The sequence below is a fragment of the Arabidopsis lyrata genome (genome assembly GCF_000004255.2).
Source record: "Arabidopsis lyrata subsp. lyrata unplaced genomic scaffold ARALYscaffold_3, whole genome shotgun sequence".
Lineage (NCBI taxonomy): Eukaryota > Viridiplantae > Streptophyta > Magnoliopsida > Brassicales > Brassicaceae > Arabidopsis > Arabidopsis lyrata.
Genome location: NW_003302553.1, coordinates 7133621 through 7156272, shown reverse-complemented (window position 1 = coordinate 7156272; position 22652 = coordinate 7133621). Strand labels below are relative to the sequence as shown.

Here is a 22652-nt window from a genome sequence, read left to right as displayed (position 1 = left end):
AAGAGGATTAACCGGATGCAACGCAGGCTTACTACGGTGTCAAGAGATCTTCACATCCTTGAATCTCACCCCGGAGAGTGGATTGAACTTGGAATTTCAGACTTTGCTCGAATTCCGGACTGCATGATGCCAATCCTCGATCTTGCTGGTCAAGGAGTTGAAGTGTTCTGCTCGTCAACAAGGTTTTCGTAGTTCGAAGTGTACGATGTGGGACACTTCGTCTTTTCTTTCTTTTTTTGAATAAACGCTTTATTTCCAATCTCTTGTATGTTCGCATAGCCGAACCTTCTTCCTTTAATAAAGAAATAAAACAAAAATTTTATTAATAGCTGGACTCGTTTTCGAGCTGCCTACGTACCCATTTCGGGATCAAGCCGAATCGTAGTTCATGTACATAAACAATGCATGTAGCTTTTAAACATAAAACTTCTTTAGGTTGATCACATTCCAAGGTCGCTTGACCGGATTGTCTTCTAAGTCTTTCAACCTATAAACACCGTTCCGCACCACTGCGGTAATGATGTAAGGTCCTTCCCAATTAATACCGAGTTTACCGGCACCTTCTTCTTTTCTGTTGTCAAAGACGCGCCTTAATACATAATCTCCCACGAAGAACGGCCTACTTTTAACCTTAGAATTGTAGTACCGGGCTGCTGCCTGTTGGTAATTCTGGATCCGAATTAGAGCTTGATCACGCCTTTCATTTATGGTATCCAATGAATCATTAAGCATTGCTGAATTTTCTTCCTCATTTAACGGTGCTTCTGTTCGACGAAGTCCGGGCACATTGAGTTCAGCTGGTACTACCGCCTCCATGCCATAAACCAAAGAGAATGGAGTTTCTCCTGTAGGTCGCCTAGGGGTTGTACGATAGGCCCACAGGACGGGTTGGAGTTCTTCATACCATCCTCCCTTTAGATGATTTAGGCGCTTCTTGAGGTTGCTTAATATTGTCTTGTTCGCGGCTTCAGCTTGACCGTTTCCTTGCGGATATCGTGGAGTAGAATAACTAACTTTAATTCCCCAGTCCGCACAAAAGGCATCAAACTCGTGTGAAATGAATTGCGGTCCATTATCAGTGACTATTTCGTACGGAACTCCATGTCGACATATAATGTTTTTCCAAATAAAAGGTCTTCACCGCCGAATCCTTGATACCAACATACGCCTCAGCTTCAATCCATTTCGAAAAGTAGTCCGTAAGGACTAAAAGGTACTGTACACCTCAAGTTGATTTGTGCAATGGTCCAATGATGTCCATTGACCACCTCATAAACGGGTATGGGGCGGAAATGGAGGAGAATAACTCCGACGGTTGATTGAATTAATGGCGCATGGAGTTGGCAGCGCTTGCATCTTTGGGCAAACTTAACACAATCTGTGATCATAGTGGGCCAAAAGTACCCCATTCTTTTAACTTTAAAAGCCATAGCTCTTCCTGATGAATGACTTCCACATAATCCCTCATGCACTTCGCTCATGACGATTTCGACTTCGGGCCCAAAAATGCATAATAGGTAAGGGTCACTAACACCTCGTCTATATAACGCATCTTTTGATAGACAAAATTTCGCGCTAACGACTTTCATTTTCCTGGCCTGCCATTTATTCTTTGGGAGCTCGCCTGTCGTGATGTAGTGCTTTATTGGCTCCCTCCAGTCAGCCCCCCAGTCTTTAGCCGGAATTTGATCAACTTTTTGGAATATTCGTGGCTCTGGTTCGGGATGCTCGTTTGGTTCAAGAACATCTTCCTCGATTAATGGCTCGGTTTCTAAAATCGTTTCTGGAACCACTTCTTCAGCTAAGACAACGGGTTCCTTGTTAGATGTATTTGATCCCTTTGACTTCCTGCGTTTGTTGGGTGGCGGTTCGATCTCTGGTTCACCACGGTCGCGTGCCGCTGCTCGAGACCTTGTAATGACGAGGGTTTCCTTGCTGTCTTGAATGCTTCGCTCCGAGATGCACTCTTCTGGAATAACTCTCTTTAACTCAGGATCTGATGTTGACGCCAATGCGGCAAGTGCATCTGCAGTTGTATTCTCTCCCCGAGGTATGCGGATTAACTCGAATTTCGAGAAATTTTTAGATAGATCCTTCACCACTTCGAGGTAAGCTTCCATTCTTGAATCTTTGGCTTCATAGTCTCCATTAAATTGGTTAACTACTAATTGCGAATCGCAATAAGCCAATATTTCCTTAGCTCCAACTCCTTGTGCTAGTCGAAGTCCGGCAATAAGGGCTTCGTATTCTGCCTCGTTGTTGGAGGCATTGAATAACAATCGGAATGATTGTTCTAGAATTTCTGATGTCGGAGATTCCAACCTAATTCCCACTCCGGATCCTTGCTTTGTTGAAGACCCATCTACGTGTAATTTCCAAGTTTGGTTCTCCGGTTGATCTATCGTTCCAGGTATTGGTAGTTCGGTCAGGAAGTCTGCTAAGACCTAGGCCTTCATACTGATCCGGCTTTTAAACTCTATGTCGTACTCGCTTAATTCCACCGCCCATTTCGCCAAACGTCCGGATTGACTTGGACTATGAAGTATTGTTCTGAGTGGTTGGTTAGTTAATACTTCAACCGGATGGGACTGAAAATATGGACGCAGCTTCCGAGCCGAAGTTACCACCGCGAGTGCAAGTTTTTCCATCATTGTGTATCTGGTTTCCGGATCCGTCATTGACATGCTCACGTAGTAAATTGGTTTCTGCTCCCCATGGTCTTCCCGAACCAAGACTCCACTAACCGCGTGGTTTGAAACTGAAACGTACAAGTAGAGGTTTTCATCCACTTCCGGTTTGGACAGTATAGGTGGAGTGGTTAAGTATGCCTTAAGCTTCCCAAAAGCTTCTTCACACTTCTCATCCCAAAGAAATCCTTTGTTCCCTTTTAGAATTTGGTAGAAAGGCAACGACTTATCTGTTGATCTTGAGATAAAACGATTCAAGGCCGCAATCCGCCCAGTCAACCGTTGTACTTCTTTGAAGTTTCTCGGAGATGGCATGTTTAGAAAGGCGTTAATTTGATTTGGATTGGCTTCAATCCCTCTTTCTGTCACGATATAGCCAAGGAATTCTCCGGATGGGACTCCAAATGTGCACTTCGCCGGGTTCAGCTTCATTTGATATTTATTGAGAATATCAAAACATTCCTCCAAATGTTTAACATGATCTTCTTTCTTCAACGATTTAACCAACATATCATCTATGTAGACTTCCATAGTCTTCCCGAGGTGATTGTGAAACATTTTGTTCACCAACCGTTGGTAAGTCGCTCCTGCATTTTTCAAACCAAAAGGCATTACCTTGTAACAGTAGATACCTCTATCTGTGACAAATGACGTCTTTTCTTGATCGTCGGGGTTCATCATTATCTGATTATAACCCGAGAAGGCGTCCATGAACGTTAATAGCTCATTTCCAGCGGTGGACTCTACAAGTCGATCTATATGCGGGAGCGGAAAACTATCTTTGGGACATGCTTTATTTAGGTCTGTAAAGTCGATGCAAACCCTATCTTTCCCATTCTTTTTCTTGACAACGACAGTGTTTGCTACCCACTCCGGATATTGCACTTCTCTTATGGACCCTATCTTCAAGAGTTTATCCACTTTGTCGTTTACTATTTTTGCCCGCTCCACTCCAAGCTTTCTTCTTTTTTGTTTCACCGGTTTGAAGCTTGGATCTACGTTTAGTTCATGACGAATTATACTCGGATTTATGCCCGACATGTCCGCTGCTGACCATGCAAATGATGCTTTGTTTTTCCTTAAGAGTTCGATCAAAGCTTCTTTTATTTGGCCAGTCAAAGTTGCTCCAATTCTAATTTTCCGGTCCGGCTTGTCTTCTTCCAGTACCACTTCGACTACTACATCCTCTTTCTTCTGCCCACTGGGAAATTTTGTTTTTAGTCCTTCTTTTGCGGGCTTCGTTAATTGCTATTGAATCTTCATACGGTGGCTAGCTAAGTAACAAGTCCGTGAAGCTTCTTGATCTCCCCGAATTGTTTCCACCCCATTTGATGTTGGAAATTTGATACATTGATGGTATGTAGAAGGGACTGCTTTCATCCGATAAATCCAGGGAGTCCCGAGGATGATGTTGTAAGCAGCGGGCTTATCGAAGACAACGAAGTCCACGATCTTCGATACCTTCTTGGCAAGGACCGGTAGCTTGATTGTTCCGAGAGACATGGCTGACTCGCTTGTGAATGCAACTAACGGAGATGGGGGTCCTACTATGTCTCCTCGGCTGATTCCCATTTTTTCTAGAGTACTTAAAAAGATTAAGTCGACCGAACTGCCTGTATCAATAAGGATCTTCGATACTTCGAAGTTGGCGACATCAAGGGTAATGACTAGAGCATCATCATGAGGCCTTTCGAGGTACCGCGTTTCTTCTTCATCGAATGATATTGATGCACCTTGAAAATCGACTTCTTCGCTTAAGCTTGCTTTGAGTAAGACATTTCGTCTATGCTTTTTGATTGAACTTATTGAATCTCCGCAAAATCTGGATCCTCCCAGAATCACATTGATCTTACCCTTAGAACTCCTTGGTTCTTCCTCGTTGGACAATCTTGGTCTTTTGGAATCTTGATCTTTGGAGTTTTCCTTTGCTTCGTGGTATTCCTTCACAAAATCTTTTATATCGAATTTAGAAAGATCGCCACTAGCCCAAAGCTCTGCGAGGTGCTTTTTAAGAACGCTGCAATCCTTGGTTAAATGTCCGGTTACTTTATGAATGTCGCAATATAGACTTTCATCACGGACCCAAGTGTTTGATCTTCCTTTCCCTTGGAATTGCTTTCCAACGGTACTGTTGAAGGGTTGCGACCCAAATTTCCTTGGTCCTTTGCTTTCCCTAGGCTCGAACTTCTTGGCAGGGACGGTGATTGCTGGCTTTTCTTGCTTACTTCTTTTGGCGAAACTTTCTTTTTCGTCCTCTACCTCCATCCAATTGTTCGCGCGAAAGAGTGCATCCTGAATTGTGTCTGGTTTATGAAGTATTAAGTCTTCTTTAAACCTTGAATCATGTCGCAATCCTTTTCGTAGGGCAGATAAAGCTGATTGCTGTGAGATTCTTGGGAGTTTTGACAGCACTCCTTTGAATTTGGTGATGAAAACTCGAAGTGACTCACTAGATCCTTGCGATAAGTTCCAAAGATCAGCATCCGAAACACTTTTATCCATAAGAATGGAGTATTGCTTTAAGAATACGGCTGATAGTTCGTCGAAATTGCTGATCGAACCTGGCTCTAATTGGGTGAACCACATTAGAGCTTGGCCACACAGATTCTCCGAAAAAAGCTTGCAGTAACCTGCATCCTCATCAGCTTCATCCAATTCGACTCTTCCAGCAGCAATCAGAAAAGCTGCGAGATAACTTTTTGGATCCTCCAATCCGCTGTAAGGGTCCAACTTGAGCTTCCGGGAATCTTTGATCCTCAAACTTGCAATTCGCGGGATAAAAGGGGTTCGCCTAGCTTCTTCAATGACTCGATTGATGTCTGGCTCCGAACTTGTAGCCTGATGAAATTTTGATTTCATTTCTTTTAATTCCTGGCTAACCTTCCTCATGGTCTCGAACTGGTCGAGGTTCTCCTGCTCGTACTGAGCTGCAAGTTGTTCTTCATCCCCGAGCTGCGTCTCTTCTTCCGACGTCTGAGCTACATTATTAGTAGCACCGGGAGTTGTTTGTCCGCTGGTTTCATTTCGTGCAGCGGAACTTGGCGAGTTGAATATCCCTCTTCGGGTTCCCACCGGGTTTCCTGCACTTAAAGAACGAATACGAGTTTGTATATTATTGACGTTTTGACTAAGAGATACCTGGGATGTTTGCAACGTATCGACGGCCTTTTCCACATCCGAGAACTTTTGTGATATGTCCGACATGGTTTGCTGCATAGCTTTGAGGGTTTTGGCCAATGATGTCTCGGCAGCGTCTCCTCCGGACATTGTTGCTTATCTCGGAAGTGTGATAAAAAATCTGACCACTCAAGAACCTAATTGTCCCCACAGATGGCGCCAAAATGTGGATGTCGGATTCACACACTCAAGTATTTTGTTAAGTGGGCAAGATTATTCTTGAGGGACAAAAATGAATATGTAAAAACTTATAAATTGATACGAAAATTGCTATAGAATTTCTCTCTTGAGAGGAAGATCCCCTTTTACATGGCCATTGACCTCTATATTTATACATAGATAAACGACATTAAAATGAGTAATTAAGTACAATTATCTCTTCTTAAATGTGTCCGTTTTGATTCTTCGGCTTTAATGCTCAACGTTTGAATTTGAGTTGACTCTGATCTTCATGGGCCTCGCCTCTTTTGGCCCAAGTGTCCTTGAACCGACTTACCCATGCCTTCTTCATCGAACTCGTGTCGCAATGTAATCACTTCGGATTCTCGAAGTGGTGACAGCCACTTCGGATTCTCGAAGTGGTGACAGCCACTTCGAGCGTTCCTTTGAATCCTGGGTCCAATGTACTTCATTCTTTATGGGCCATTATCTTGACTACGTGGCAATCTTTGGTTGGTCTCGTACTTCTGGTGCGGGATCCGACACCAACATCATCTGCAAAACAAAGATGCGTTAAGAGAATGTTTTGACACCGTGGATACTATATAGGCTGGTGTTCTTGGAAATGCGTTTACATAATTACATATATCATTGAGCTGAGCAATTCCCGATTATGTAACGTAAGACAGAATTTAAACTGGTTAAACAAAAACTCTCATCCATAATGGTTATCAATGTTTTTGCTGTTTGATGTCGATGAACTTCATGTCTTTGTCACACATTAAGAAGCCCACTAAGAGCATCTCCAATGGTGTATCTTAGAGGATATCTTAGGTTTATATCTTAGCATTAATCACAAAAAATAAATCAAAACTGATTAAAAAGCTAAGATTTGTATCTTAGCTAAGACTTTTTGTGGGAGTTAAGAAGTGGATAGGCGCTAGGCTCTTATGCGACGCTTAGATACCTTGACCGCCTAAAATTACATAGACCTTGTTTAATGTATTTTATTGATTTTTGAATAAATTTATTTATATATAAATAGTTATAAATATTCATATATTATTTAGTATGAATATAAATAAATGATTTATCTAATTTTTGTTTATGATTTCGTATTTCTAGTTTTTTTCTAGATTTTTTCTATAACTTTTATATATAATATCATACTTATAATGTTTTATGTTATAAACGTCTAAACCGCCTAAAAATCGCCTAGGCCCCGATTAGGCGTTCTAGGCGCTAGGCGCTGGGTCACCGCCCACTTAGCGCCTAGCGCTTTCTTAAACATTGGTTCTTAACCATTGGAGGACTAATTTCTTAAGATACTCTCATTTTGTTCTTAACCATTGGAGATGCTCTAAGATTCTCAAGCCCACTATTAGCCCATTAGGTTTCTATGTCTTTAACTGCAGTCTGCAGCCAGGCGTATTCACTATTTATACCCGGAAGGTACGAAAAGAGTTTTCGAAGCTTTGACCTAACTTGGAGATGAGGGATTCAACAACGGCGATTTCCGATCTTCCACGAGATATGGTAGAGGAAGTGATCTCTAGGGTTCCATTAACATCTCTTAGATCAGTGCGAACAACTTGCAAAAACTGGAACAGTTTATTCAAAACTCGGAGCTTCACAAAGAAGCACATTCGTAAATCAAGAGCAGCAACGAAGAAGAGAGAGTTTATGGCAATCACGATGATCGATTCTAGTATTTATCTAATGAGTGTTAATCTCCGTGGAATTCACAATAACAACAACGTTGAGTCATTTATAAACCGAAAAGGTAAATTTATTAGCCTAAACAATGTAGATGGAGTTGATATATCTAGCGTCTTCCACTGTAGTGGTTTGTTGTTATGCACCACCAAAGAAAGGCTTGTGGTATTGAACCCTTATCGTGGACAAACAAGGTGGATCCAACCCATTGATCACGGAGGCGACTGCAGGCGCAGGGACATGTACACTTTGGGATACGAGAAGAAGGAGAACTCGCGTCGTCGTTACCACAAAATCTTGAGATCTATGGAAACGATGTCGAGATCTGTAGATGATTATGGAATCTGTGACGAACGAAATCGTATGTATCAAATCTACAATTTTAAGTCTGATTCATGGAAGGATATTGATGCCACTCCCAACAGGGACATGCGGTTTTATGGACGTGACGTGTCTCTCAAGGGAAATACTTACTGGCTTGTTAGAATGGATACTAACTGGTTTCGAGGACAAGAAAGATTTGAAGGACAAGAAAGATTTGTAAGATTCATAGAACGAGTAAGAGACAGCCCTGATTTCTTTTTACTCTGTTTTGATTTTACAACGGAGAGATTTGGACCGCGGATACGTCTACCGTTTTGCTCTAGTATTGGCGATAGAGTGGCCCTATCTAGTGTTAGAGAAAAGCATCTTGCAGTGTTACGTCAGCAATATGATACATTACGTATGGAGATATGGATTAGTAGTAAGATTGAGCCCGGAGAGGTGTCTTGGAGCAAGTTGTTTGTAACAAAGAATATGACAACACTTTTTACTTTCCCATTTGAACATGGGAATTTTTTTGTTGACGTGAGGAAGAAAGTCGTCGTAGCTTTTGCTAAAGACAAAGAGACGCCGAAGCGCTGGGTAGCTTGTGTCATTGGAGAGGATGGATATCTAAAAAAAGCGGATCTTGGAGAATCTACAGACAAACATGGTTTCCTAGTACAGCTTGTATGCCCTTATGTTCCAAGCTCAGTGAAAATCAAGTAGGCTACACCACGAGGCAATCATATTTGATTAGTTAGTCCATTTACAAAGCATAATCTATATGTATTAACAGTTTTCATTTATTATCATCTTCGTTCATTAGTTCGTATGTCGACCATTATTATAATAAGTTATCTGGTTTCTTAATAGGCTCTTCGGCTCTTCCAATATTAATTTGAAACAGCCAAATGCAATTGGACTTTTTTTACTTGGAAACTCTCTTTTAGCATTGCTAATTAGCTAAAAAGAACTTATTATTGTTATGCTTGATGCAATTGCTTTCTGTTCACATGAAAAAAAAAAACAAGAAAAATGATTGCATACCATGTTTTTGCAAACACATGAGCTTGAAAGCAGAGGAAAAGACTAAAGAGGGTTACTAAGAGCAACCCCAATAGAGGTTTCTAAACATGATTCTTAATAAATAATAAAATATGTATATTATTTAAATATTAGATGGGTACTTTAAATTTGGAGAAACTTAGCCCAATTGTTTATTAATTAAGAAACAATTGGGTTAAGTTTCTCCAAATTTAAGGTACCCATAATTAAAAAATATTATTTATCTATACTTACACTTTAATTTTATTTAAGAAACCTATATTAAAAACATTGGGGTTGCTAATATGACTCCTCTCTTTAAATAACAACATGGTACGGTCAAAATGTGGCAGAACATACACAAACACAAGTACCAACCCTACAACATCAAAGGAAAATATTCGTCAAAATGTAATTAACCTTCTCTCAATTTCCCAAATAAAAAACAAATCGCGTCCAAGCCACCAAATTTTGAGATTTTTGGATACTTATGAGTTTGCTTCAGACACGTTACATGCTTGAAGCTCTATGTTTACTATAGAACTTTGTCAATGAAAGCGCGTATATATATATATATATAATCTAGCTCATATACAGTAGATGAATCTTGTTACTACTGCTGCAGTAATGGCCTTGAGGATTTTAAAGATATTTACATTATTAGCAATTTTATATATAATGGTCTTGAGGATTTTTAAGATATTTATGTCAAGGACTGAAAAGTGTGCAACATTTTTTGTCAAAGTAATACACTAGAGACATGTAATGAAATTTTTGTTTGGGTTACACAGATATTAATCCACATTTTTTACAGTTATTCTTTTGAATGTTCATTTTATATTATATCATTGTAGCTAGCCTTCGCAACATAAGTCTCAATTATATATACCATATATATGTAGAACATCCCGGGTGTATCCAGTGGCGGATCTAGGAAAATTGTTTGATGGTGTCAAACTTACAAATGACTTGAGTTCTAATAATTGGGTTGGGTTCAAGCTTCATAATTAAACATATATATATATATATTAAAAATTTAATGTAATTAAAACGTTTTTAAAATTTTAATGGTGTCAAATGCACCCACAATATTAACGTGTCTCCGCCACTGGGTGTATCGCATGTATTCATGTAGTAAAGCTAATTAATCAACGTTTTTTTTATGTATACTAAGTTCTCTTTCTCCACAGCTAATGAAGCTGACTTTGCTACTACTATATATAATATACTAGGCTGGTGTTCTTGGAAATGCGTTTGCATATATCATCGAGCTGAACAATTACCGATTATGTAACGTAAGACAGAATTTAATGTACTGGTTAAACAAAACTCTCTCATCCACAATGTAACGTCGATGAACTTCATGTCTTGGACACACATTAAGAAGCCCACTAAGATTTTCGAGCCCACTAAGATTTTCGAGCCCACTATTGGCCCATCAGGTTTCTATATATTCAACGAGACGTGTTCACTATTTATTTACAGCTGAAAGGTACGAAAAGAGTTGTCGAAGCTTTGACCTAACTTGGAGATGAGAGATTCAACAACGGCGATGTCCGATCTTCCACAAGATATGGTAGAGGAAGTGCTCTCTAGGGTTCCGTTAACATCTCTTAGAGCAGTGCGAACTACTTGCAAAAGCTGGAACAGTTTATTCAAAACTCGGAGCTTTACAAGGAAGCACATTCGCAAATCAAGAGCAGCAACGAAGAAGAGAGAGTGTATGGCAATCATGATGATCGATTCTAGTGTTTATCTAATGAGTGTTAATTTCCGTGGGATTCACAATAACGACAACGTTGAATCATTTATAAACCGAAAAGGTAAATTTATTAGCCTAAACAATGTAGATGGAGTTGATATATCTAGCGTCTTCCACTCTAGTGGTTTGTTGTTATGCACCACCAAAGAAGAAAACTCGAGGCTTATGGTTTTGAATCCTTATCGTGGCCAAACAAGGTGGATCCAACCCATTGATCACGGAGGCGACTGTAGGGTTAACATGTACGCTCTGGGATACGAGAAGAAGGAAAACTCGCGTCGTCGTTGCCACAAAATCTTGAGGTCTATGGAAATGAAGCCGATATTTGTAGATGATTATGAAATCTGTGGGAAACGTCATGAGTATCAAATCTACAATTTTAAGTCTGATTCATGGAATGATATTGATGTGACTCCCAACAGGGACATAAGGTTTTATGGACATGACGTGTCTCTCAAGGGAAATACTTATTGGCTTGTTCGAAGGGCTATTAACTGGGAGCCACTAAGATTCGGAAGACAAGAAAGATGCGCAGGACGAGTAAGACTCGGAGCACAAGAAAGATTTGGAGGTCAAGAAAGATGCGTAAGATTCGGAGGACAAGCAAGATACGGAAGAGTTCAAGAACAAGTAAGAACTATCCCTGAGATCTTTTTACTCTGTTTTGATTTTACAACTGAGATATTTGGACCACGTCTACGTCTACCGTTTAAATCTCGCTTTGGCGATAGCGTGACTCTATCTAGTGCTAGAGAAGAGCAACTTTCAGTGTTATGTCAGCGGTATGATACATTACAGATGGAGATATGGATTAGTAGCAAAATTGAGCCCGAAGCGGTGTTGTGGAACAAGTTGTTAGTAGCAGTGAATATGAAAACACTTCTTACTTTCCCATTTAAACATGGGAATTTTTTTGTTGACGTGAGGAAGAAAGTCGTCGTAGTTTTTGCTAAAGACAGAAAGAAGCCGAGGCGCTGCGTTGCTTATGTCATTGGAGAGGATGGATATTTAAAAAAAGTGGATCTTGGAGAATCTAGTGACGAACATGGTGACCCAGTACTTGTGTGCCCTTATGTTCCAAGCTCAGTACAAATCAAGCAGGCTACACCACGAGGCAACCATATTGATTAGTAGTCCATTTTACAAAGCATAATCTTTATGTATTTTCAGTTTCTTTTTGTCATTTTCGTTTCTGGTTTCTCAACACTATCTCGTTGGCTCTTCCAATATTTATTTGAAACAGTCCAAATGCTTCTTGCACTTTTTACTTGGAATCTCTCTTTTAGCATTGCTAATTAGCTGATGCAATTTCTCCCTTTTCACGTTAAAAAAGAAACAAGAAAATTGATTCATATCATGTTTTTTGCAACACATGAGCTTGAAAGCAGAGTGAAAAGAGTCTCGTTACCAAAACCCTAAAAGAAGCCCAGTAGGATTTTAAAACCCACTATTGGTCCAGCAGCTTTCTATGTCTTCTGGGAGAAGAGTTTTCGAAGCTTGACCTAACTTGGAAACGACGACAGATTCAATCAACAATGGCGATGTCGGATCTTACACAGGATTTGGTAGAAGAGGTGATCTTGAGAGTTCCGCTAACATCTCATAAAGCAGTGCGATCTACTTGCAAAAACTGGAACACTTTATCGAAAAACTTGATGAGCTTGAAAGGGATAAACCTTGCCAAAGCAAGAGCAGCAACAAAGCAGGAGTTTCTGACAATCGTGATAATGGATTTTAAGGTTTATCTAATGAGCTTTGATCTCCGTGGACTTCACAATGACAACGACGTGGAATTATCTATAAAGCGAGAAGGTAAACTGATTAGCCTAAACGATACAGAGGGAGTCCGTGTATCTAGAGTCTTGCACTGTAGCGGTTTGTTGTTATGCATCACCAAAGAATATAATCCGAGGCTTGTGGTTTGGAACCCTTGTTCTGGACAAACAAGGTGGATCGAACCTAGAGGTTCTTACCACAAAAAGAACAACTATGCTCTCGGATACGAGATGAAGAACAAATCTTGTCGAAGCTACAAGATTTTGAGATATTTGGATGCGTATGACATTAGTGTAAGGATTCTATATTGTGAGTTTCAAATCTACAATTTTGATTCTAACTCATGGAAGGCTGTTCAGGCCACTCCTCGCTGGAATATACATTATTATCAACGTGGGGTGTCTCTCAAGGGAAATACTTACTGGTTTGCTCAAAGCACGAATCTAGGAGGATATAGTTTCTTACTTTGTTTTGATTTTACAGCTGAGAGATTTGGACCGCCTCTGCCTATGCCTATTTTCCACGTTGTTGAAGATACCGTGACTCTATCTAGTGTCAGAGATGAGCAACTCGCAGTGTTATTTAAGCGACGTGGTGCATTACATATGGAGATATGGATTACGTATGAGATTGGGCCCAGAGAGGTGTCGTGGAGGAGCAAGTTGTTCTTAGCGGTGAATATAAAACCATTTACTTATCGATACCCACGTGAACATGGGAGTTTCTTTGTTGACGAGGAGAAGAAAGTCGCCGTGGTTTTTGGTAGAGACTTGGATGAACCTGACCACATTCGCGACGCAGCTTATATCACTGGAAAAGATGGATACTTGAAGAAAGTGGATCTTGGAGAATCTACATTCAAACTTGATTCCCCATATATTTGCTCTTCTTATGTTCCAAGCTTAGTTTAAATGCTTTACATATGTGCCAAGAGATTCAAGCTCATCAAGGAGGTATTTGGACTAAGCAACCATATTGATTAACTAGTTCATTAACAGAGCCTAATCTATGTTTTACTGTTTTTTTTTTTTGGATATAAAGCAGAGACGCAAGTTGAGAAAACCAGCTAAGTGGTGGTGGTGTCTTTACTCCTTACTCCTTAGAAATGCGTTTGTATACATCATCTAGCTGAACAATTTGCGAACTATGTAATGTAAGACACAATTTAAACTCGTAATTTTATCAAACAAAATTCTCTGATCCACACTAGTTTTCGTAATTTTGAAGTATTTTAGATAAATTCCATGTTCAATAACATTAACTTCTAATTTTTTTTTTCATTAACTTGTAATTTACTTAAGCTAATTAAATCTTATAATGACGCTAATTAAGAAGCCCATTACGATTCTGAAGCCCACTATTGGTCCAACAGCTTTCTATGTCTTCTTCTACTGCCAAACTATATTCATCATATATAAAAGGAGAAGAGTTTTCGAAGCTTGACCTAACTTGGTAAAGACGACAGATTCAATCAACAATGGCGATGTCGGATGTTACACAGGATTTGGTAGAGGATGTGATCTCGAGAGTTCCGTTAACATCTCGTAGATCAGTGCGATCTACTTGCAAAAACTGGAACACTTTATCCAAAAATTTGAGCTTTAGAAAGATAAACCTTGCTAAAGCAAGAGCAGAAACGAAGCAAGAGTTTCCGGCTATCATGATATTGGAGTATAAGGTTTACCTAATGAGCTTTGATCTCCGTGGAATTCACAATGACGACGAAGACGTTGAATCATCTATAAAGCGAGAAGGTAAACTGATTAGCCTAAACGATACAGATGGAGTCAATATATCTAGAGTCTTGCACTGTAGCGGTTTGTTGTTATGCATCACCAAAGAATTTAATCCGAGGCTTGTGGTTTGGAACCCTTGAACCTAGAGATTATTACCACAATGAGGACAACTATGCTCTCGGATACGAGATGAAGAACAAATCGTGTCGTCCAAGCCACAAAATTTTGAGATTTTTGGATACTTACGACATGAGAGTAAATAAACGACTTTATGAGTTTGAGATCTACAATCTTGACTCTAACTCATGGAAGATTCTTAATGTTACTCGCGTCGGGAAGATACCTTATTATCAACGTGGCGTGTCTCTCAAGGGAAATACTTACTGGTTTGTTCAAAGCAAATATCCAGGAGGAGGTTGTTGTTGTTGTTTACTTTGTTTTGATTTTACAACTGAGAGATTTGGTCATTTGGACCCGGTCTGAAGATGCCTATTTACCCTGTTGCTGAAGATACCGTGACTCTATCTAGTGTTAGAGATGAGCAACTTGCAGTGTTATTTCACCGACGTGATTCATTACATATGGAGATATGGATTACGACTGAGATTGAGCCCAAAGAGGTGTGGTGGGGGAGCAAGTTGTTCTTAACGGTGAATATAAATCCACTTACTTGTTATCAATTCCCATTTGAACGTGGGAGTTTCTTTGTTGACGAGGAGAAGAAAGTCGCAGTGATTTTTGGTTAGAGACATGGATGAACCTGACTACATTCGCTACGCAGCTTATATCACTGGAAAAAATGGATACTTGAAAAAAGTGGATCTTGGAGAATCTAAATTCAAACTTGGTTCCCCACTTATGTGCTCTTCTTATGCTCCAAGTTTAATTTAAATCAAGAACGAGACAACCATATTTGATTAATTAGTCCATTAGCAAATCCTAATCTATGTTTTTACGTACTGTCTTTTTTTTTTTGTCATCTTTGATCATTAGTTTGTATGTCAGACCATTATTATCACTTATTCACTTAGCTGGTTTCTCAACACCGTCTCTGCTTTATTGATTTATTCAGTTTGTTCATCCTTACATTTTCAATGGATAGTGAATGAAAGTACTGTATGTGATCTCTCGATACGTTGGCTCTTCCAGCACTTCATTGAAACAGCCGAATGCATCTTAGACACTGTATTATCCATAATGCAACTGTTGTTCTCTTTGCACATGAAAAACAAGAAAAATGACTTCTTACCATGTTTCTGTAACACATGAGCTTGAAAGCAAAGGAAAGAGAGGCTTACCAGTTACCAGAACTGATATGTCCAGTCTCTTTGAATCACAACATAACTTATGGTCAAATGTGTCAGAAAACCCCTACATCAGAGGAAAAGATTTGTCAAAAAAAAGTCCACTATTAGAATTTTAATGTTGTTTTCCTCTGAATCATCTAAAGATGCTTTTTAGAACACTAGGAAACACCAATAAAGCTAGAACGTCTCGGAAACGTCCCTATATCCAAATCCTTCCGTCCCCATAACTACTTATCCCGCCTTGCTCAAAACGTCTTGGGGACGTTTCAGAGCTGTCCCCATGCTGTCCCAGTTTCCCAAACAGCTACCAAATTGAAGTACTTACCCGTGCTTCCTAACTGCCAATCAAGCAAGCTGAACCATAAGGCAACCATATTGATTAGTCCATTAATCTATTATATATGTTTTTTTATAGATTTAATATTACAGATTTATCTCCTTCTTTGATTACAATGATTTTCTTATTCTTTGTAAGAGGTTTTAGAGGAAAGAGTTATTTCATCAAAATAAAATCTGGACTCTTTTTAGTTTTTCTTTTTATAAATCTTAAGAAAGAGAAAACTTAGTTTTTAAAACTAAATTGTTAAAAAACTATTCAAAATATTTGAAAATTAATTTGCAAATGGACATGTCATATTATTTAAATTAATTTGTCCCTTTATTTCTGCTTCAAAAAGCAATTCAAGATCTTCTAATTGATGAATTTAATGAGAAGATATCAAACATATATACTAAAGTCTATATCTTAACTGAGAAATATTAAATTAAAGTTTTCTTGCTTGGTTAACTTGATTTTTGTATGACATATTCAACAATGGCTATGTCTAATCTTCCTAGGGATTTGGTAGAAGAGGTGCTCTCTAGGCTTTCGGTGACATCTACGAGAGCAGTGCGATCTACTTGCAAAAAATGGAACATTATATCCAAAGACGAGAGCTTTACAACGAAGCACGTTGCTCAAGCAAACGCAGCAGCAAGGGAAAGTGAGTTTCAGGTGGTAATGATGATGGAATATAAGCTTTATTTAATGAGCGTCAATCTCCATGGCATTGAAAACAATGTTGATCCATCTATAGAGGTTAAGGGTAAACTTATTAGCCTAAACATAGCTGATCAAATCGGTATATATCAAGTTTATCACTGTGATGGTTTGTTGTTATGTATGACCAATGAAGGAAACTCTAGGCTTGTGGTTTGGAACCCTTATTGTGGGCAAACAAGGTGGATCGAACCTAGGAATTCTTACCACAGATTGGACAACTACGCTTTGGGATACGAGAAGAAGAACAAGTCGTGTCTTCAATACAAAATCTTGAGAATTCTGGTGACATCATTACACAAACTTCACCCAGTTTATGAGATTGAAATTTACAACTTTAACTCTGATTCATGGAAGGTTGTTGATTTCACTCCTGACGGGGATAGGCGCTTTACGGGGATAGGCGCTTTTTTGTACATGGCGTGTCTCTCAAGGGAAATACTTACTGGTTTGCTAGAGAGTATGTGAGGTATGAAGGTGTACAAGAAGTAATGAATTACGTGGCTAGTTTCTTGATTTTACAACAGAGAGATTTGGACCGCGACTTCCTCTGCCTTTTGACATTTTTATAATCGATAATGTGAGTCTCTCGAGTGTTAGAGAAGAGCAGCTTGTGGTGTTACATCACCAATGGATGAAATTGAGGATGGAGATATGGGTTAGTAATAAGATTGAGCCTAATGCAGTGTCGTGGAGAAAGTTGTTAGAGGTTAATATGAGACCATTACCTCGATATCGTTTTCGTCTTGACCATGGGAGTTTCTTCATTGACGAGAAGAATAAGGTCGTTGTGGTTCTGGATAAAGACGAAGAGACGGAAACCCGCAACTTAGTTTATTTCATTGGAGAGGATGGATATTTCAAAGAAGTGGAACTGGGAGAATCTAGAGGCAAAAATGGTTCTCCATTTGTGAGCTCTTATGTTCCAAGTTCAGTGCAAGTTAGCAACTCGCAGAGGAGGCAATTAACCATATTTGATTAATTAGTCCTTTTACAATGCCTAATCTATGTGTTTAATTTACTCTTTTCTTTTGTCATCTTTTATTATTACTGCTCTGTATACACGTCGATGACCATTGTTATCAGTTATTTGGTTTTGGTATTTATCAACAGACATGAAAATGCTTAGATACCAGTAGCTAAAACTGACATATCTCTCTGTACCACTACCACCAATATGTAGACATGTCTCTCGCCTGGAAGATTTAGAAAATTAAGTAGAAAATATTTTTGTTAATCAAAGAAAGTGTAACGCAGGTCACTGCAGTGATGGTCTTTGACTATTGGGTGCAAACAGAGATTCTTCATCAGAATGGATTTTGGCTTTGCCAATAACCACCAAATGAATGGTTGAAGTGTAATTATGATGCAAGAATCAACAACATAATGAAATTTCCACAAGTTAAACCGGAAAAAAACAGACCGGACCAATCCAGTTGTGGCAATGGCAAAGCAGTAATTTTAAAGAATAAGAGCCTTATTTTGGTACTTTTGTCCAAATTCCGCCAAACAAAACTGTATCGCCGTCTATCTTCTTCCTCAAAACCCTAGAAACTGTAAAACCCTTCACTATCTATCTCTTACACACACCAATTACAGTTCAACTTTAGTTTTGTCTTCCCAACAATGTCTTCCAAATCGACCAAGAGGAAGGTTACTGAAACATTCGATTCTCTAAAATCGAAGAAGCCAAAGCTGGTGTCTGGAGAACAACAACAACAACAACATGGGAAACCTAAATTTGTTAAACCCAAATCTTTTGGAGACAGTCTATCGAAGAAGGAGCGTCGTGTACAGGCTAAGGTAAAACATTTTTGGATTTGGAATCTATATATGTCTGATGTCTGATGAATTATAATTTGGTTTCTGATTCTTTTGATTTTGGCTGCAGGAGCTAACAGAAGCTAGGAAGAAGAAGAGGAAGCCACATTACAATCTTGAGCAAGTATGTAGCTTGGTGAATACAAATTTTCTGGCTTTTTGTACTTATCGTAACAGAGGATTGATAACTCTTATCAGGAGCTTGCATCTCTATGGGAGAAGATGAGGCGTCGTGATATTGGCAAGGAGGACCGATCAAAGTTAGTATACAATAAAGAATGCCTCTTTGTTCTAAAACGTTCTATTTTATACTTGTTTGATTAAACATGGTTTTAAATTTATTTGTTAGGCTGATTTCTGAAGCTATAAGGAAGATGAAGGGGAAGGTTCCAGAGATTGCAGTCTCACATGTTTCATCCCGTGTACTCCAGGTGTGTTTTTGCATCTTTTGAGTTTTATGGAAAAGGGCTGCCAAATCCCTAAGAACATGTATAATTGGTTTGTTGTTTTCTTCTTTTTCGTAGACTTGTGTGAAGTTTTGCTCACAAGCTGAAAAAGATGCTCTCTTCGCCGAACTCCAGCCACAGTTTCTTAACCTTGCTTCTAATAAATATGCTGTTCATTTTATACAGAAGATGTTGGATGGAGGTTAGTTCTAACTTCAAGTTGATTATACAACTAGTTTATGCAAACTGCTAATTTGAGTGATTTGTTTGTGCAGCATCTAAGCAGCAGCTGGCAGCTTGTATATTCAGCCTCCGGGGACATGTTGCTCCTCTTCTCCGTCACCTGTTTGGATCTGTTGGTATGTAGACTACTGATGTAACATAGTGATGTTTCAAAATATATAGCATTTTTTGTTTCTTTTGAAGCTCACTTTCTCTTTGTTTTTTTGATCTTCCTCGAGTTGTGGAGCATGCATACCGTCTGGGAACTGCTGCACAAAAACAAGAACTCCTTGCAGAATTGTATTCTACAGAGCTTCAGTTATTCAAGGGCTTGACCTCATCTACCGAAAAAACGTAAAATTTCACTTATCTTCCTTGTCTCTTGTATTTTTTGTTTCTTGATATCTTGAGAGCTAGGAATCCCTTATCATTGTTGTTATTTGTGATGGTGATTACAAACTCGATATTACTCTTTACTGTCATGAGTGGAACATATCTTAAGAGTTACTGAATGTGATTCAGGGTGGTAGACATCATCGCTAAGCTAGGACTGCAAAAAGGTGCTGTTAACCGACACATGACTGCCATTATCCAACCGATTCTTGAGAAGGGAATTGTCGACCACACTATCACACACAAATTGCTGATTGAATACCTGACAATAGCTGATAAGGTATGTATATTTTGTTAATTTATGTGAGTGTTTGGGATTACAAACTTGTTCGCTTTACACTCTTCTTGTTTTATACTAAATGGATTTTTTTTTTGGTAGACTTCTGCTGCAGATGTGCTTCAGCTACTGACAGGCTCCCTTCTTTTGCGTATGGTTCATACCCGTGATGGTTCTAGGCTTGCCATGCTTTCTATCAAACATGGAAGCGCCAAGGTACACCTTCTTGAATTTTTTAAGTACAAGGGATTACCCCTCAGATTACGGGTGGTTTCATTTGTATATCTCATAAGGTTACTCCGGACCAGTTTTGATATCTCATGATGTCTTTTCTTTCAAAAGTACATTGAGCCTAAGTTCTTCCCCTTCTAATGGTTGTATATGTAAATCGTGATTTAAATGTAAATATCAAAACAATCTCGTAAACAGATTTCCTAGTTGACATCTATTTTTGACCTCTAGAGCAAAGGACTGATGGTAGAGATTTCCATAGAAAACTTATAAGTTGAGCTCTTTCTAAATCATAATCTTTGCAGGAGAGAAAGAAGATTATCAAAGCAATGAAAGAGCATGTTACAAAGATGGGTTTTTATCAGTTTGGAAGTATGGTAAGGAGGCATTTAATTATTTGCTTTTGGATTTACCACTTATAGTAGTACTTCACTGTCGGTTTATCTTCGTCTTTCAGATATTAACCCCTTGTCTCCCTTGTGTTCTCAGGTGCTTGCATGTATTTTTTCAATAGTTGATGACACAAAGCTCGTGACCAAGGTAGTTTCACTGAGCCAAATAGAAGATTGTTGGAATTATATGCTTATGTTCTGATCCTTCTGAATCTTGTTCAACCATACACAGATAATTGTTCGTGAGCTCGAGGCCAGCCTAAAGGATCTTGTTATGGACAAGGTTTGTGTTCCTTATATATGAAATTATTCTGAGATGAAAATTTACCTTATCTTTTCTTGGATCTGATGACATCTAACCTTTCGTTGGTTCCATTTGTACATAATTTTGTTCCTTTGTTTTTAGGCCATTATATAATTAATATGTTGAATTCTTCAAGTAATTTACTTTCTTCCTTAACGTTTGCTTCAAAATTGTGTCTTCAGAATGGTAGGAGACCGCTATTGCAGCTACTGCATCCAAATTCTTCACGTTATTTGAGCCATGATGATTTGGCCGCTCTTGATCTTTCTGTTCCATCACTCTGCTCAATGGTATGATGATAGATATCCCCAACTATCTTTTTAATTAAAATGCTTTCTACTGGATATAAAACCTGTCAATCTTATCCATTCAATTTCAGGATAAGTCAGACACATCCTCTAAAACAAAGGACACAGATGGTAACGAATCTGGTGAGGAGACGAAGGATGAACAAGACGATACAGTAGCTGAACATACAGATCATGAAGAAAACGTCACAGCTATGGGCGGTAAAAAAGATCCCCTTGTGAGAAGACAGGAGTTGCTCGTCAACAGTGGCCTTGCTGAGGTGTGTGTGACGTGGTGACTCAGTTTTCAGTTTCTTGATTGTTTTTTGATACAATGTTGCAACCTTTAGTTGTATTAACTCTAATGGATCATTCTTGATTTTCTGGACAGAGGCTTATTGATGTGTGCGTGGAAAATGCCGAGGAATTCCTCAAGTCCAACTTTGGCAAAGAGGTCATGTATGAGGTAAATTTGTTTTCTCACATCTTTTGTTGGTTTAAGTCCTGTTATAAAAACGTTAGGGGATAAACAAATTCTTAAGGTATATAGATATCTGGGAAAAAAACAGATTTCTGTAACCATTTAATTTGTAGAAACCCATTTACCACATGACATTTGTTAGGGTAGATACTTGTATACTCTTATCTACCTTTCATAACAGATGCTACTTTCATTCAATCTTTCTTGAAGTTCCATCTCTCCCCCGGATGAATCATATATTTTGATAACAAAATGCTAATTTCCAGTTTTATTTTCTTCTGTGCTGTCATGATATTCTTCCTCTCAGCTAATCTCTAGTTTTCGTCATTATGACGTTTGTTTTGTATCAGGTTGCCATCGGAGGCTCCGATGGTATTCTTTGCCCATCTCTGAGCGAGAAGCTGTATGAGCTGTACGAAGCTATTAGCTCTGTAGCAGCAAAACCGAAACCCCAAGAATCTGGGAAGGATTCAGAGCACATCCTGGAAAACTTTCACTCAAGTCGGACCATAAGAAGGCTTGTCTTGGATTGCCCTGGTTTCGCATCCACTCTCTTTAAGAAGGCCTTGTCTGGAAAATGTCGGTCGTGGGCTCAAGGACACTGGTTAGTTAGCCTAATGACTCCTCTCACACATCCATTTGTCTGCTAATAAGCAGGTGTTTTTGGTTAAGTCTTGAAATCTTCGTTAAGTCTCTTTTGTTTTGGCAGTTCAAAGATACTATCTGCTTTCCTAGAGACTGAAGATTTTCAAGTTCGTGAGATGGCTAAAACAGAGCTTCAGGTGTTGGTGAGTGAAGGTACTCTGAAAATCTCAGCAGCCAAGAAACCTGAATGATGCAGCCGCCAGTGAATCACTTGGCAGTTTTTTTTTTTTTTTTTTTCCAGACAGGTTATCATGTTTCAGAATTGCCAATCTGACTATGGCAAATTTTGTTGTCCTTGTGTCACTTTATAATTTTGATCTGGCCCAAAAGCCCAAAAATCCTCTTTGTGACAAAACTGAAAACTAACCCTTGACACAAAACTCACCAATCTTGGATATTATAAATGAAATAGTTTTGTTATATTTATCAATATTAGAAAGACTT

General features: G+C 38.9%; 7 protein-coding genes and 1 pseudogene across 7 annotated transcripts; all 8 read left to right on the top strand.

Annotated features, from left to right (window-relative positions):
• Positions 1 to 7502: 7502 nt before the first annotated feature.
• Positions 7503 to 8047, top strand: LOC110230464 (putative F-box protein At2g11200). Its single transcript, XM_021033580.1, is given in 2 exon segments — positions 7503 to 7890; positions 7893 to 8047. Coding segments are annotated over 2 exon segments (435 nt in total). The 5' UTR covers positions 7503 to 7514; the 3' UTR covers positions 7952 to 8047.
• Positions 8048 to 8054: 7 nt separating this feature from the next.
• On the top strand, positions 8055 to 8771 carry LOC9321236 (putative F-box protein At3g17620). The gene has a single exon (XM_002885124.2). It carries the CDS (start codon positions 8055 to 8057, stop codon positions 8769 to 8771), a length of 717 nt encoding a protein of 238 aa, XP_002885170.2.
• A 1849-nt stretch (positions 8772 to 10620) lies between these two features.
• On the top strand, positions 10621 to 11974 carry LOC9321235 (putative F-box protein At2g11200). The gene is given in 2 exon segments (XM_002885123.2): positions 10621 to 11005; positions 11008 to 11974. Coding segments are annotated over 2 exon segments (444 nt in total). The 3' UTR covers positions 11067 to 11974.
• Positions 11092 to 11982, top strand: LOC110229885 (putative F-box/kelch-repeat protein At3g16880). The gene has a single exon (XM_021030988.1). The coding sequence runs from the start codon at positions 11092 to 11094 to the stop codon at positions 11980 to 11982; it is 891 nt and encodes a 296-aa protein (XP_020886647.1).
• A 367-nt stretch (positions 11983 to 12349) lies between these two features.
• On the top strand, positions 12350 to 13538 carry LOC9321234 (F-box/kelch-repeat protein At3g16740). Its single transcript, XM_002885122.2, has one exon. The coding sequence runs from the start codon at positions 12387 to 12389 to the stop codon at positions 13536 to 13538; it is 1152 nt and encodes a 383-aa protein (XP_002885168.1). The 5' UTR covers positions 12350 to 12386.
• Positions 13539 to 14104: 566 nt separating this feature from the next.
• LOC9321233 (F-box/kelch-repeat protein At3g16740) lies at positions 14105 to 14846 on the top strand. Its single transcript, XM_021030987.1, has 2 exons — positions 14105 to 14381; positions 14443 to 14846. The coding sequence occupies exons 1-2, from the start codon at positions 14105 to 14107 to the stop codon at positions 14844 to 14846; spliced, it is 681 nt and encodes a 226-aa protein (XP_020886646.1).
• A 1590-nt stretch (positions 14847 to 16436) lies between these two features.
• On the top strand, positions 16437 to 18001 carry LOC9321232 (annotated as a pseudogene).
• A 257-nt stretch (positions 18002 to 18258) lies between these two features.
• Positions 18259 to 22638, top strand: LOC9319095 (pumilio homolog 24). Its single transcript, XM_002885119.2, has 17 exons — positions 18259 to 18512; positions 18601 to 18654; positions 18729 to 18790; positions 18880 to 18961; positions 19055 to 19178; positions 19252 to 19335; positions 19438 to 19552; positions 19721 to 19871; positions 19971 to 20084; positions 20405 to 20476; positions 20589 to 20639; positions 20724 to 20774; positions 20978 to 21085; positions 21175 to 21363; positions 21474 to 21548; positions 21914 to 22167; positions 22273 to 22638. The coding sequence occupies exons 1-17, from the start codon at positions 18336 to 18338 to the stop codon at positions 22397 to 22399; spliced, it is 1890 nt and encodes a 629-aa protein (XP_002885165.1). The 5' UTR covers positions 18259 to 18335; the 3' UTR covers positions 22400 to 22638.
• The last annotated feature ends 14 nt before the right edge of the window (positions 22639 to 22652 follow it).